The sequence below is a fragment of the Prunus dulcis genome, chromosome 1 (assembly GCF_902201215.1).
Source record: "Prunus dulcis chromosome 1, ALMONDv2, whole genome shotgun sequence".
In the NCBI taxonomy this organism is placed as follows: domain Eukaryota; kingdom Viridiplantae; phylum Streptophyta; class Magnoliopsida; order Rosales; family Rosaceae; genus Prunus; species Prunus dulcis.
The window spans coordinates 15,388,146-15,403,357 of NC_047650.1; the positions used below are offsets into that span (position 1 = coordinate 15,388,146).

A 15,212-nucleotide genomic window follows, 5' to 3' on the forward strand; every position below is an offset into this window, starting at 1 on the left:
CAAAAGATGGGAGTTTCAAAGCCATTATCAGGTTTCACAGTGAGCGTAGTTGATCAGGACCTGTTGAATCAAGCACATCTATATGTCTTGGAGAATACGGAGGAAGTCCTACCTTATATCGAGTACGTATGAGTTTTATTCTTTAAGTTTCCATTTTAAATTATTTCTTATGTTTATCTTATATATTTGGGACCGGAATGCTTGAATTTTTCGTGTCATGTAGGCAACATATGATCCACATCAAGACTGCTTATCCAAAATTTAGAAAGAGAACAAAGTGGCTGCAGGATAAGCACAATAGCACTTTCATTCAACGGCTACGCTTCAAGGTATATGTTGTTGAATAACATATTTCTCTTTTAATTTTCTTCTTATTTCTATGTTAGATTGAATTAAGATTTGATTAATTTGCAGTTTCAAAGTGAACTTGAGGAAGACAATCATGGCGTATCAGAAAATTTAAGGTGGCTAGCAGCTGGTCCAAACATGGCGGTGCCATTATATAGGAGCTATCTTATTAAAGGTATTAAATTCAATATCAAGGCACAAGATGATGTGCGGACAACTCAAAATAGTGGAGTTTATTTACTTGCATATACCATGCAAGTTGCTAGTGCCAAGGATAAAAACCCAATTCTCTCAAATATGGGTTTCTATGGTGTCATTCAAGAAATTTGGGACCTTGACTACCAAAAGTTTACAATCCCGGTCTTTAGGTGTGATTGGATAGATAGTTCTGGTCTTGTAGTCGACGAACTTGGATTTACCCTTGTAGATTTGAGTAAAATTGGACATAGGAATGACCAATTTGTTTTGGCTTCTCAAGTCAAACAAATATTTTTTTGTTGACGACCCGATGCATCGTGGTTGGTCGGTAGTGTTATCAATGCCTAATAGAGAATATAATGATGTCATTGGTGATGAAGTCTTAGGTGATGTGATAATTGAGTGTGAGCCATTTACTAGAGGATGCCAAATGTTGACACATTTGATGAACTGGTGGGTGAGTTAGGTGGTCAAAATATTCGAGATGGGTGTGAAAATATATGGATTGAATGATGCTTATGTAATTGGCAGTGTATGACATTAATTTTGTAATATATTGTAATGTGATTTCTTCACTTTCATTATACAGGTTTTGGCAACAAAACAATCAGTGCAAAAAATACTGGTTCCAGATTACATCATTATATTCTGCATAAAAAACGACGTCTGTTCAAATAAAACACGACGTTATGGTTAACCATTTATTCAGCATATTTACCGACGTCTTAAAACAACGTAACAATGAAGAACCACGACGCTATTGTGAAGCAATTATTCAGGATATCACGTCGGGGAAGGATTAAGAACCGCCATGTAATTCAAAATAACACGACTCCAATCCCATAATACCGACGTCTAAAAAACGAGATATATAATCTGAACGTTAAAAAATACGGCGTCATCATACATTTTCCACGTCGCAAGTTCTTTTATAAACGAAGAGGAACGAAATGAATTCCGACGGTAATTCATTATAACCGCCGTCTAATATCAATTAAACGGCGTTATTTGTAATACGGCTCTCATCATAATCAACGCCGTCTATATGTTCTGTAATACGGCTCTCATTTATTTGTAACCGACGTTGTTTAGAAGTTCAACGTCGTCTACATTAATAAGTGTGGCGTGAGTAATGAATACATATAAATACAACGTCGACTATATAAATGCCACCGACGTTGTTTCGCATTTCAACGTCAACTATATAAATACATACGTCGTAAATAATGACATGACAACTATTTCCACGTCATCTTTTTTAGAAAAATCGAAGTGGAAAATTTATTTCACGACGGTTGTTTGTAAATAAGAGGCGTAGTAGATTTCAATAACGTCGTCTTCTCATGTATTTAAAGACGTCATATTTTTTCTTGTCGTGAAAATTATATTTAACGGCGTAGTGTTTTAGTTGTCGTCGTTGTATGTCTATCTTGCGACCTTGTTCTTTTAATATGTGTCATATTTTTCCTTTTTAACGACGGTGATTTGTTTGAGTTGGTCGTCTATTCTCATCCTCGACTATTTTTTTAAAACTTTAGCAGACTAAACACGTCTGTTTTTATTTGTTTTCGACGTTGTTTTATTTAACAACGTCTAATATTTATTGTCGTTGTTTGTTTCTGAAAATAGGATGTATAAATTTTGTAATACGACTCTCATATATTTGTAACCGACGTTGTTTCGTTGTTCAACGTCTACTCTATAAATACATACGTCGTAAATAATGACGCTGACAACTATTTCCACGTCATCTTTTATAGAAAAATCGAAGTGGAAAATTTATTTTACGACGGCTGTTTCTATATAGGCGACGTAGTAGGAATCAATAACGTCGTCTTCTAATGTATTTAAAGGCGTCATATTTTTTATTGTCGTGAAAATGATATTTAACGGCGTCTTATTTTAATTTTCGTCGTTGTATGTCTATCTTGCGGCCTTGTTTTGTTAATATGTGTCATATTTTTCCTTTTTAACGACGGTTTTTTTAGAGAGTTGGTCGTCTATTCTCATCCTCGACTGCTTTTTTAGATCTTTTTGCAGTACAAAGGCGTCGTTTTGTATTTGTTGATGACGTTGTATATTTTAACAACGACGGTGATTTAGCGTCGTGGTTTATGAGGGAAAAAATGACGGTGGATTCCACGACCATTGAAAAACCGAATACACGACGGTGATTTACCGTCGTCTTTTTGCTTTTTTGTAGTAGTGTGATATTGCCACACGGGAGGAGAATAGAACAGCTTGGAAAATGTGCAAGAAGGGAGAGGTAACTCATACACTGAAGAACAAATTGATGAAGTTAAGATCAAATTAGTAGAATTTGTGAGTTCTCCATTATTTATAATTATAGGTAGGAAGTATGTATGTAATAGAGCAAAGATTGGTTGACTATGTAATAACAATTGAATTTTCAAGTTTTATGAAAGAAATAATTTTTGAGCATATATATTCGTTAATAAAGCATTATAATTGGTTTTCTAGTCAAAATCATTGTATAGAATCATAGGAAACAAAAACCTAAATGTAACAGCTTGGGAACGTATTAGACGACAGATTTAAAGATAATAAAATGATGGTTTTATTGGAAAAATCGTCGTTTGTAAATATAATCAAAGACCATTTTTAACACAATACCGTCGTCTTTATATACAATCAACGACGCTTTTTAACAAAACAGCGTCATCGTTATATACAATCAACGACGGTTTTAACAAAATACCATCGTCTTTTAAACAAAATCCATCGTCTTTACCCATAAATAACGACGGTTTTTATAAATTGTCGACTTTACCCATAAACAACGACGGTTTTTAACAAAATATTGTCGTCTTTACATCATAACAACGATGGTTTTACTAAAAACCGTCATCTTTATAGATAAACAACGACGGTGAAAAGCCATCGTAGTTTGATACTCCAAAAGATGACGGTCGATTTAACGACGGTTTTCAAAGTATCACACCGACAGTGAATCATCGTCGTCTATTTCGTTTTTTGTAGTACTGTGTACGCCCTCCAAACGAGCATATTAGTTACCCAGGAGACCAACTGTGGCATGTGTCGTTCCCATCTCCACCTCTGACTCCCAATCACGATCCCACTTCATCTGGAAGTGAGGCTGAGAGCAATGATCCACTTGACAAAATCTCTGCCGTCAAGCACGACCTCCAATATTTGTCTAAGGCAACATATTGGTGGGAGAGCAAATGTGATATTCATGGCCAAGTTATGGGAAACTTGGGCAATAAGTTGAACAAAGCATATGCTGGAGAAGTGAAGCAAACTCTAAAAGCAAAAAGTTGGAGGAAAGAGTTAGAGTCCCTCAAGTTAAAATTGGAAGAGACAAAGAAATATGCTATCGAAAAATTCACAAAATCTAAAGAGTATAACCATGACATGGTTGAATGTTTCAACAACGGCTTCGAAATGTTCCGAGATTATGCTTCGGTCATCTCACTAGACTACAATTGGAGTGAAATTGATGTAGCTGGTGTTTGGGAGTGCTGAATATGGGTGGAGGGGGAATGGCTCATTATAGCCTCGTGCATGCAGGGAGGAGGAATGCCAAAGACATGGATCTTTTGATGGACCTCTAGTAAGGGTGAGTGCTGGTTCGGTTCATGCGGTGTTGGGTGATGCGAGGTCAAAGTGTTGCCTTCCTTTTCCCTTCGCAGGATAGTATTGTTAGGGTCTAGTGGTGATTTATTTTGCATGTCTAAATTGTAGTCTGTAATGGATGTGTGTGTATTGTATGTAGATTGATTTAATATTGCTGTCTTATTGCATGTGTATTGTATTAATATTGCCTGTGTATTGTACCAGAAAAGTAAAGTTCATTACCAGAAAAGCTCCCTTATTTCATTTTGCAGGCATCGTATTCTTGTTGATCAGTAAAATCAGAGTACTTGATCTACTCCAGTGGGACTACCACTGACTCAATTCGCCTTCCTACCTATAATGAGTACATCAAACACAAGGCTTGCTTAATTACAATTCCAATGCAGACGACCATGCACAAAAGTTTGAAATTACCCATTATAAAATTAAACATTTGTGAAATATTTTGCATTGTCAATTTTATCAGATTGAACTACACTTAGTGAAAAAACAATTTTTGTTTTAAAGTAAGAAAAACCAAAATCCAAAATTGGCCAAACCAGTAGCAAAATTAAGCTCCATATCCATCCCATCATCACAATTATCACAATGATAAAAATCAAGCATTACCTACCAAACAAAATCAAACCCATCAAACCAGATCAACCAATATCACAAATAAGAAAGCACAGAAATTGAGCTCACCTGAGCAACAGAAATCCTAAGCAGAGCTCTCTTGACTCTAGAGTCCATAGCGTCAGAAATCCCCATTTGGATCCTCATCAACTCACCCACCGTCATAACCCGCTTGGGCTTTCTAGGTCCGACTTGGATCCACCGGACCCAAGACTCTTCTTGGAGCTCGAACCCGGAGATGTGAGACCCAATGCCTTCTTCATCCTGCTGGCAGCTACAAAAGTGAGTGATCTCTGCAATGCCGGAGAGCTGTTGGGCGAGTTAGCGTGCTGGATCGGTGAGTCCAAGTGAGAAGAAGCGGAAAACGATGTGAAAGCCAGGGCCTTTCCGATGGATGTGTGGTAGGGGGCGACGAAGATCTCAGTGGAGCAAACAATATTATCGATTACGACCTTGCAAAGCAAAAGAAGTTGTGGTCGGTGGAGAGAACAAAATTTCTGAAAATGTAATATGGGTGCAATAAGTGGACAATAAATATGTATTTATAGGTGGTAGTTTTAAAATTTTAGGGGAGGAGTGGTATTTTCAGAAAAAATTATAAAATAGGTGGCATTTTGAGTTATTTTCCAAAATTAATTGCTGCAATGAAGATGCTCTTTTCGTCAAAATGTGAGCTTTTTAAAAATATATGAGAAATGATGGATTCGAAGTTTAAGCTTCCTTCAACGTTTATGGAGAAAAAAAAAACATTTAAAAAAAAAATTACTAGGAAGAAAAATATTATTAAATAAAGAGTTAGTTTTTTTTTTTTTTTTTTTTTTCAGAATAAAGAGTTAGTTAACTTCTTGCCAAATTTACAGTAGCAATCAAAACACATTATTTTTTCATTGAATTTTTATTTTTTACCCAAAAAAGCAGCCACTAACGGCCCATTTGATTCCTTAACCCAAACAGCCACTTCTTCTCACTAGGGTTTTAGACTTTTCGGAACTTCGGAGGTTTTGCAATTTGATACTATTCAGGCTCTTCTCTCTCTCTCTCTCTCTCTGGTTTGATCTGAATCATCGAGAGCCATTGTTGTCCTTTTATTCTACAGAAATAGCTGTCGCAGTTTTTCTGTCAACAGAAGCTAAGAGCATAAAGAACAATAACAATGGCGGCCCTTGTTCCTCCTCCTCCTCCTCCAACCACTGCGGCTGATACTACCCAGAAGCCGAAAGAGGATGAGAAAGTTGATTACTTTAATCTTCCTTGTCCTATCCCCTACGAGGAGATCCATCGTGAAGCTCTCAGTCAGTCTCTCTCCTACCCTTTTACCCCTATTAAATAATTTGAAGCTCTCTTTGTAGTTATAGTGCTTTGTTCTTTAATGTGAAAATTATGGAGTTTTGTGTTTCTTCTTATTAAGATTTGCACATTTGCTCTTCTGGGATTTTTACATATAACTGGTGAAAACTTTTTATGTGATTTATCTTTTCTGTTTCTGTTTCAATTTTACATATTTGAAGAATGAATTTACATCGAAAGAGGAGTATATTTGGTCTTGTAACTATTTTTTTTGTGTCTGGTCTTGTACTGTCAATTGACTTTTTATTTTTGGGTTACTTGCAATGTGAAAGAAGTGATCTAGTCTAAGAAGTAAGAAATTATTTGTATGTGGTGCAGTGTCTTTAAAGCCAGAACTTTTTGAGGGGATGCGCTTCGATTTTACCAAAGGACTCAACCAGAGATTCTCACTCAGTCACAGGTATGAGCAGACTTCCTGTGCACGTCTGTCATCATTCTCTTTATTATTTAGATACTGATCTGAATCATAACTATTCTTTTTTGACCAAAAATCAGCGTGTTCATGGGACCTATGGAGGTTCCTTCACAATCTCCGGAAACTATTAAAATTCCTACTGCTCACTATGAGTTTGGTGCCAATTTTATAGATCCAAAGGTAATAAGCGTCTTATTAAATTGGTCATTTGCATATTTTTCTATGACAGGCTGAATTTAAACTGCCATTTAAAAATTGGGTGTCATGCAGTTGATGCTTTTTGGGAGAATAATGACTGATGGGAGGCTTAATGCAAGAGTAAAGTGCGATTTATCTGAGAATCTTACTTTGAAGGCTAATTCTCAGGTGATTTCCAAGACTGTTGAAGAACTTTATCCCCTTTTTTTATTTGCATGGTTTGTAATGACAATACGCTCTGCAATATCTAAAGCTAGTTGGTTAACTTCTCTGTGTTTCTTTCCAGCTTACTAACGAGCCACACATGTCACATGGCATGGTCAATTTTGATTACAAGGTATGGTGTTCTGACTTTAGAATATCTTTTATTTTATGTATATTTTTTGTTGTTGTGTCCTTGTATAATGGTGTTGCTACAAAGAAGGCAACTTCTCTCTGAAACAAAATGTGTACCTGGCAGTTATCAAGAAAAAAAACTTGTATTGAGCTATGTTAACTTGTACCTGTTTGGCACAACTTAATGGCACTGAAAAAGTGTTTTTTATGGTAAAAAGCATTTTCTTTGTTTTCAAAGTCAGTTCACACAAAAGCTAAAAACAGGTTCCTTTTATTAATGGGAAACCAGATATTGTATTAAATTAAAGCTAATAACTGCTTCTGGAGAACCTCTAAGTTGTAACCTCTCCAAAAAGCTGAAACTATTCTCTTTAATCAAAATTCTTTTTGAGATTGACAAAGTTAACCTTGCCATTTTCAATTTAATTACATAAATGTCCGTTTTACTATTGAACAATAACCAGGAATAAGGATGGCTAGTTGGTTGGTTTTAGAAATTGTTGGGTGATGGGTTAATTGGTTTGGATCAGTTTTTACTTTGTTGCTGTCTGGTAGTTGGTGGGTGAGATTTGGGAAATATTTGGTTGGGCGATGTTTCTTTTAGAAGCTTATCTCCATAGTTGTTAATGCTGCCCTGGTACCATAATGAAACGATTAACTTGCTTGCATTTTACACGTCTTTTCTGGTGAATTGCAATTTTTGTTTTTATGAGGTACTTAAATGAGGTGGAGGTTGGGGAATTATCTTCTTTGCTGGTTATTATGGAAGGGGTTAGATTGTCGTATGCTAGAGCAGATTCAAGAGATCGGACCTGAAAATCTTCAGCATCCTTGCCTGGACTGTGTCTCAGGGTAAAGCTGATATGTGCAACTTGATTCAAAGAAGACAGCCAAAATAGTATAAGCAGGAGGAGGAGTGCTGATGATTTGTCTGTGCACTGTCCAGTATCTCTAAGATTATGGAAAGATTTATTCAAGGAGGCCTGGACTGTGTACCTTGCCTGGCTGATATGTGCAACTTGATTCAAAGAAGACAGCATTTTGTATAAGCAGGAGGAAGAGTGCTGATGATTTATCTGTGCACTGTCCAGTATCTCTAAGATTTATGGAAAGATTTATTCGAGGAGGTTGGCGGAGCCGGGTTCTATCCGCTGTTAAGTGAAAAACATAAGACTCTTGGTGGTGGGAAAAAGGCTACAGCCCTTTGAGAATTCAATGTGCTGGCAGTGGTTGGGGTCTAGGAGTATAAAGGGGTTGGGGTGTAAGTACTAGAAGATAGAGTTAGGTTTTCAGATTTGCTTTGGTCATCTGTTTCAGTGGAATTTAGGGGGTGTCCTTTTTCTACTATTCTTCTATACGGAAGGAAGCTGTGTGTCAATTGCTTCTTAATCTAGTTTTACTTAGAATATACAAGTTTCTGGTTGTAAAGCCGGTCTGTGGTGGTTTGATTTCAATGTGGACTCCCTGTCCACAGTATTATACTTTTCAGAAGTTCTAATAAAGTTTGTTTCTTAAAAAAAAACTAGAATTTTAAGATCTTCTTTGAAGAATAACTGCCAGAGATAAAGAAGAAAAGATTTAGACTTCCTTTCCTCGTCCCATCTATACTTTTCCTCAGTTTTTCAACAACCGAATCCCAAAAAGATAATGCTCTCGGGTTGCCACGCAAAGAAAGTGGTCCTTTCTATTTAAAAACATTTTTTAAAAACATAATCGAGCAAATGCTCTTCTATATGTTTGTAAAATAACATAGTTATTTATTTTTTTGTTGTATATTTTGATTTGGGATATTTTGAGCCGAGCACTTCTTTGTTATTAACTTTCTGATAATTTTCTGTTGTTTTTTTTCCCAACATTAAACTTCTTCTGTACAGGGCAAAGATTACAGGTCACAATTTCAGCTAGGCAATGGTGCATTATTTGGAGCAAACTACATTCAGGTAAAATATTAGATAACCTATTTTGTACTTAACCTTGTTGGTAATTTATGATAAAAGAAATGCTTCTTTTCATGAGAATACTGATTTTTTCTGGCTAATCTACAGAAATATATTAATTAGCACAAAATGAATTCTACAATGTTTCCTTTGTGTGAGAGGGTTCATTTCTTGGCCTCCTTCAGGGTGTCTGTATCGTCAGAGTTGAGGTCTTTTTCTTTTTCTGTCATTTATTCGAGTTGGCAAGCTGCTGGAGGACCCTAGTTAGAAATATATACACCATGATATAATAGGAGGGTTGTTCACCAACGTTCATGAAACTCCTTTTTGACTATATAACCCCTTCAGGACCATAAGAAATAAGTCACTGGTATCACCTACTGAACACAAAAAAAAGTAAGGAATGAAGACCAAAACCTTAAAATAATCAAAGTGAGGAAAGCCATCACATTTTAGACTTCCTAATCATGCATGTTTTTGAGGAAAGGGAAGCACAAGGTAGAGAATAAATTTTCAATTCACATGGCCCTAAGCCTTCTCAGTGTCAAGTGCATATGAGGCTAGGGATGCCATTTCACCTACAAGGTTCTATTTACTCGTTTGTTACAAAATTTACATCTATCATTTGTTGATCCCACACAAATTTATTTTGGACTTAAAAATGATGCCAAATCTTTACTTCAGTAGCACAGTATCTCTATAATTAATTGTTCCAACGTAATATGTAATTTATTTATTTTCTTCATACCATTGGACATGAAGATAAGGCATTCATAACTTTTGCAAATTAATTCTTAGTGTTAAGCGTGTTTTGTTTACTGCCAGTGGCACTCATGCTTCTCTCCCTGTGGAAGTTAGAGAGTAGAAATTTTGATTTGTTTACCTAAAGATTATTGTGTTTTACCAATCTTTGAAGTGCTTATTGATTTTCAGAGCGTGACTCCCCATCTGTCTTTGGGTGGTGAAGTATTTTGGGCTGGTCAGCATCGGAAGTCTGGTATTGGCTATGCTGCTCGATACAACACTGACAAGATGGTATAATTCTTGAAGCCTTGAGTTATAACATCCTGAAGCTTTTCATTGTTTCCTACTTTTGTTGTACTATTAATTCTGCTATGCAAGTAAGTTTATTAATTTGTTGCATTCTGGCATAAAAAATTTATATATCTAAAATGTCTATCAAGAATTAACTGTATGCTTGATCATTCTTGTTTCTGTTTCAAAATACCCCCGCTTTGGTTTATTTATTTATTTTTTGTCTTTTAAATGAATGTCACAATTATAAGGAAAAATAAGCCATGGTGTAAGTATTAGTCATGAACACTTTTATGATGTATTTGATCTTCCTAAAAGGCGGCGTGAATGAAAACTCATACTGAAGTCAATAAGGAAACCTGTAATAAAATCTGATTGCTTGCTAGGTTAACGACTGAGTGATAGCATGATACTGTTCAGCTCATTTGCACCTTACTACACTTGATGATTCAGTGGCTGAGTTGGATACTTCTTATTTCGATCTCTGAGTTAGGTTCCTACTGGACCATGACAATTTATTAATTGGAAAGGATCATCTATATATTAGTGAGCACTGTGAAAGCTAATCATAAAATTATTCATTAATGAAAGCACTAGTTTACAACTTCAACAATTTATTTTCTTTTGTTATATATTTCTTGTTGTTTGATGGCTGATAGTTTTATTTAGCAATTTTTGACAGAAACAAATCAAAATTCATACGACAGTCAAGCCCGAGTTGGGCTGGGCATGCTGTATTAGTGTTTTCTTATTGTAGTCCAATTCTACACATAAATTGATCAGGTTAAACTTTGCCAAAGACTGCCCAATGACCTTAAAATATATGCCTAAGTTGGCCCAATTGCAAGCTAGGCCTGTGAAGCTGGGTGGCCTGGTAGATTCTTGGGCAGCTCTAAAACATACTCCACTAATTTAATGATGCATGTTTCTACTTGATTTTCTTATATGTACCCTGAAGTTTCCTTGCTGATTGTATTGGCAAGAAATTTTGACTCGTAACTATCGTGTGATTCATACCCTAATCCAACTTGTTTTTGCACGCCAGGTTGCCACAGGGCAAGTCGCTAGCACTGGAATGGTTGCTCTGAGCTATGTACAAAAAGTTTCTGAGAAGGTGAGCAAAGTTAATCTGTGGTTGAATATTGATTCAGGGTTTAAATTTTATATTGTTGAAGTATCTTGCAGCAGTTTGTCTTTTTGGTGGTTTCTTCGAATACTCTTTCTTACAGTGTTGCTTCCTTATAGGTTTCTCTAGCATCGGATTTCATGTACAACTACATGTCACGAGACGTCACAGCTAGTTTTGGTTATGATTACATTCTTCGACAGGTAGGTTTTGTATTGTGAATGTTCAAATATTCATGATATTGGTGTAATTATATCTTGCATGCTTAACCCTATCTCTGGAATATTTCATGTTGAGATGATGATTGTGATAATGATGATAGTGAGAGATGTATAAATCAACAATTCTCACTTCATTGCAATACATAGATATTCTTTATGTTCTCCTTCATACATTGTTATCTTACCATAGGGCCTAGGTCCATGGCAAGGTTGCACAATCAGTGGTATCTGATTGCTGTTGGACAATGTTACCACCTAGTAGGTGAACACCCTCATGAAACATGATTTTTCAGTTTACTATAATCAGGTGTGCCAGTAATACTACTGGATTTGGTGGCCTGTTAATGTTATGCTGACATTGATATGATTCCACATGGAAATTTTTCTTATCCAGATTCAGTCTGGCAACATAAGATGCTTACGTACATGTGCAGTGCATGCATGTATTTATACACACCTAAATATTAGTATCAGTGTCTTCCTGATGAGACTTAGTTTGTCTAATTGACATGGTCGTTCTCGCATTCGTCATCTCCACAATTGCTGCTGCTGGCAAAAACATTTCTGCCATCATAATTGATATGGGATTCTTTCTTGGTTTTTTATTGTGGCGATATAAAGGCCGGTCGTGAATTTTGTTTGTGCCCTTTGTTGTGGACAACTAGCTGGATTGCGTGGTTACCTGTTATGAGTTGTTCAATAAGATCTGAATTTTTTAAGTTGTGATCATTCTCCTTGACCAATACGATCTTTGTTGCAGTGCCGTCTTAGAGGAAAGATTGATTCCAATGGCACCGTGGCTGCATTTTTGGAAGAGCGACTAAATATGGGTCTTAATTTTGTCCTTTCTGCAGAGGTATCTATCAATGTTTTGTTTTCTCTTCTTCCTCTTCTGAATTAAGGCAAACATGCTTTGTTTACTTTAGCTTGCTTAGGGGTGATTCTTAGGTGAGGCAGCCACATAAGGAAGCCTTCTCACAGTTGAGTGGGCCCTACATGTGGGTCCAACCACACTCAGTAGAAAAATTGCATGAACCCTTGAAGGCAAGTTTTTCTCCACTGTGAGAGGGCTGCCCCTTGCGGCTGCCTCGTACAAGAATTTCTCCTTGTCTAGATGCAATGCCATGATCCAATGGTTATGTTGACGATTCCAAAAATACCAGCTGATTATTGATTATGCATTAGCTTCTTCATCGCTTGCTTTAGCTTGGTGGATATTTTGGTTTGTAGTTGATTTAGACAATTCGCTTCTCGTTAAGCACCCTGCTTTGCCAATTCTTTCTTGACAAGTACTAAAATATATGCTTTGCAGATTGATCACAGAAAGAAAGACTACAAATTTGGGTTTGGATTGACTGTTGGGGAGTAAATTGCAGCACCGATGTTGTTTCATCATTCTTGCCGGCAAGATATATTATCTCTTTATTTTTCCATTTGAGTTGAACCAGAGATGATGTACTTGAGTAACATTATCGCAGGGTGGCATCAGTTGAGCCAGTTTTAGCAGCCGGTATTCAAGTTTGGAGTTCGCTTTTTTCATATAAGAGTTGTAGAATTCTGTTTCAAAATAATTCAAATTGAATTCCTAGTCAGTGGTAGCCTTTGTCGGAATAAACCTGATTTCTTGTTTGATCAATTTGGTTTAGTCACATGAGCAACGATGAATTGGATCAACTTGGATTGCTTCCCAACATATTTTAATGTTAAAATGTTAGGGGCATTTTCCTATGCCCTGCTTGGTTGGCAGGAATTCCTTAGTGATTTTATTCCTATTTTGGTCATACTGGGATTTCCATACTGTTTGGGCCTAAATTCCATGCGTGAGCTCATCTGACTATTGGCCCATGTGAACAACAGTGGATTGGGCTTTGTTTCTTTGTTTTACCAAAATCAGAAGTAAGCCCAGAATGTTTTAGAAGTCCAAACAACTGCGAACCAATTGCAAAAAATAATCTTACAAGTACCGTTAATGGTGACTTAATCTAGAAAAGCCAGTTTTAGTTGGTTTAAATTGATACCCAATTTCCAATTTTTTCCAAAAGGCTCAAAAGTTTGATCACAAATTCGGAGATCAAATCAACAGATAGTAGGGGGGATTTTTCTCTCCACAGTGCCCGCGTGACCCCAATGACAAGACATCCACATAAAGGGGGTAGAGGACGTGTAAGGGAGTTAGCAGAAAGGCAAAATCAAAAACCACTCCCCATAATCATTTAATGTCAGAAAAGAGGGCCAAGTTTTCTTCCCATACTTGTGAGGATTTCTTGTCAGTACACAGCTGGGATTACAAAAAGATAAACAAGAAATAAGAGAGTTGGTTGTTAGAAAGTCCAAACTGATTATCTTGAAAGCTGACTCTTGATGGGGCCTTTCTTGTCAGATTAACCACCATCCTTTTGCGCTGGAGCAAGGAATCCTCTCAATGATATGTCCTCCAGATTTTACGAAATAATCACTCATGCAGAGCTCCTATAAATATAGGAGGATGTGAACAGGATTGAGGACAACAAAAATTCAATCAAAAATAAAAACTCCCAGTCATTTTGACAAACTCAAACAAGATCATTCGATCCCAAAGCTTTCAAACTCAAAGACAACCAAACTCCTTGTTTTTGCGAAAGTCATCCAGCCTTTCACAAAAGAAGCAGAACTCAAACTTCCAACTACAATTCAGCTCAAAGAAGCAGCTCACAAGGGAAATGAGAATTCGCTCGTTACAAATTTGGTTCAGACTAGGTGAATCAAGTGGAGTTTGAGTTTTTCATAATATGAAAACCTCAACAAATTTTCAAGGAAATCTTGATGTCTTAGAATCATCAGAATAGCTCTCAGGTGATCCACAGTTAAGCAGAACATGTATTGAAGAGCAGGTTAGCAATCGTCAATCTAGCCACTTCCAATCCAGTCCAGACTGAAGAGATCCCAGTTCTGCCTATTTGGCAAGCCTTTCCATGGCTAAAATAGATTAAAGCTCTAACAATCTCAACATTGGTATCGATTTCTAGCTGAACCCTACTAGTTGAAGGTGCTGACGTNNGCAATTCCAGCACAGATATATCCAGTTAAGCCTGAATCACAGGCAACAATCCAAGCAAAAATCGAAGTCCAATGTTCTGATGTCCTTCCAGACTTGGCAGTTCTATTTTGTTTAAATTGTGTAATAAACAATTTTCTTTGAATTAAGTTCGAATCACTTGCAACATTCATTTTTGGCTAGAATTACTAGTTACTGTGGGAAATTGTAAAGTCTTCACTTGTCTAAGGCAAGAAAAGAATTTACTTGAGAGATATTCCTCACCCAAATTCACAATCACTTGATCAAAATCAATAGCTTAGGGCGCAAGTTATTAAATTTTTTATAAAGCTGTTAACAGTGGCACGCTTGCACACCAAAAAAAGTTGACTTGTTCGCCGCCAATGGTTTTCAAGTTAATGAAAATTTTTACCCTACCATCATAGTAACTACATCAAAATTGATGAACATGTACAAAAGGCTCAAACTACCATTAGCATCCTGCCGTCTTATTGGCAAAATCTAGGGCTGTAAAGTAGCTCGATACAACTCGAGCTCTAGCTTGGCTTGGATTTGGACCGTCTACGCTTGGTGCATAATAGAAAACAAGTCAAGCTGAGGTTAGATATTTGTAAATCCTGAGAGTAGCTCGATCATAAGAAGCTTGTTTGGAACAAACCAACTTTTGAAATAATTTCAAAGCAATTCTACTCGAAACCAAAAGCATTGTGTTTGTTTTATTCTTTTGAAGTTTATATCAGCTCTGTCCTGTTCTTAAAGTATGTTTGTGTATTACTTTTTAAAG

General features: G+C 36.5%; 1 protein-coding gene across 1 annotated transcript; it reads left to right on the plus strand.

Annotated features, from left to right (window-relative positions):
• Positions 1-5,709: 5,709 nt before the first annotated feature.
• On the plus strand, positions 5,710-13,144 carry LOC117615502 (mitochondrial import receptor subunit TOM40-1-like). Its single transcript, XM_034344597.1, has 11 exons — positions 5,710-6,071; positions 6,445-6,526; positions 6,622-6,721; positions 6,812-6,907; positions 7,026-7,076; positions 8,950-9,015; positions 9,946-10,047; positions 11,093-11,161; positions 11,293-11,376; positions 12,155-12,250; positions 12,707-13,144. The coding sequence occupies exons 1-11, from the start codon at positions 5,933-5,935 to the stop codon at positions 12,761-12,763; spliced, it is 942 nt and encodes a 313-aa protein (XP_034200488.1). The 5' UTR covers positions 5,710-5,932; the 3' UTR covers positions 12,764-13,144.
• The last annotated feature ends 2,068 nt before the right edge of the window (positions 13,145-15,212 follow it).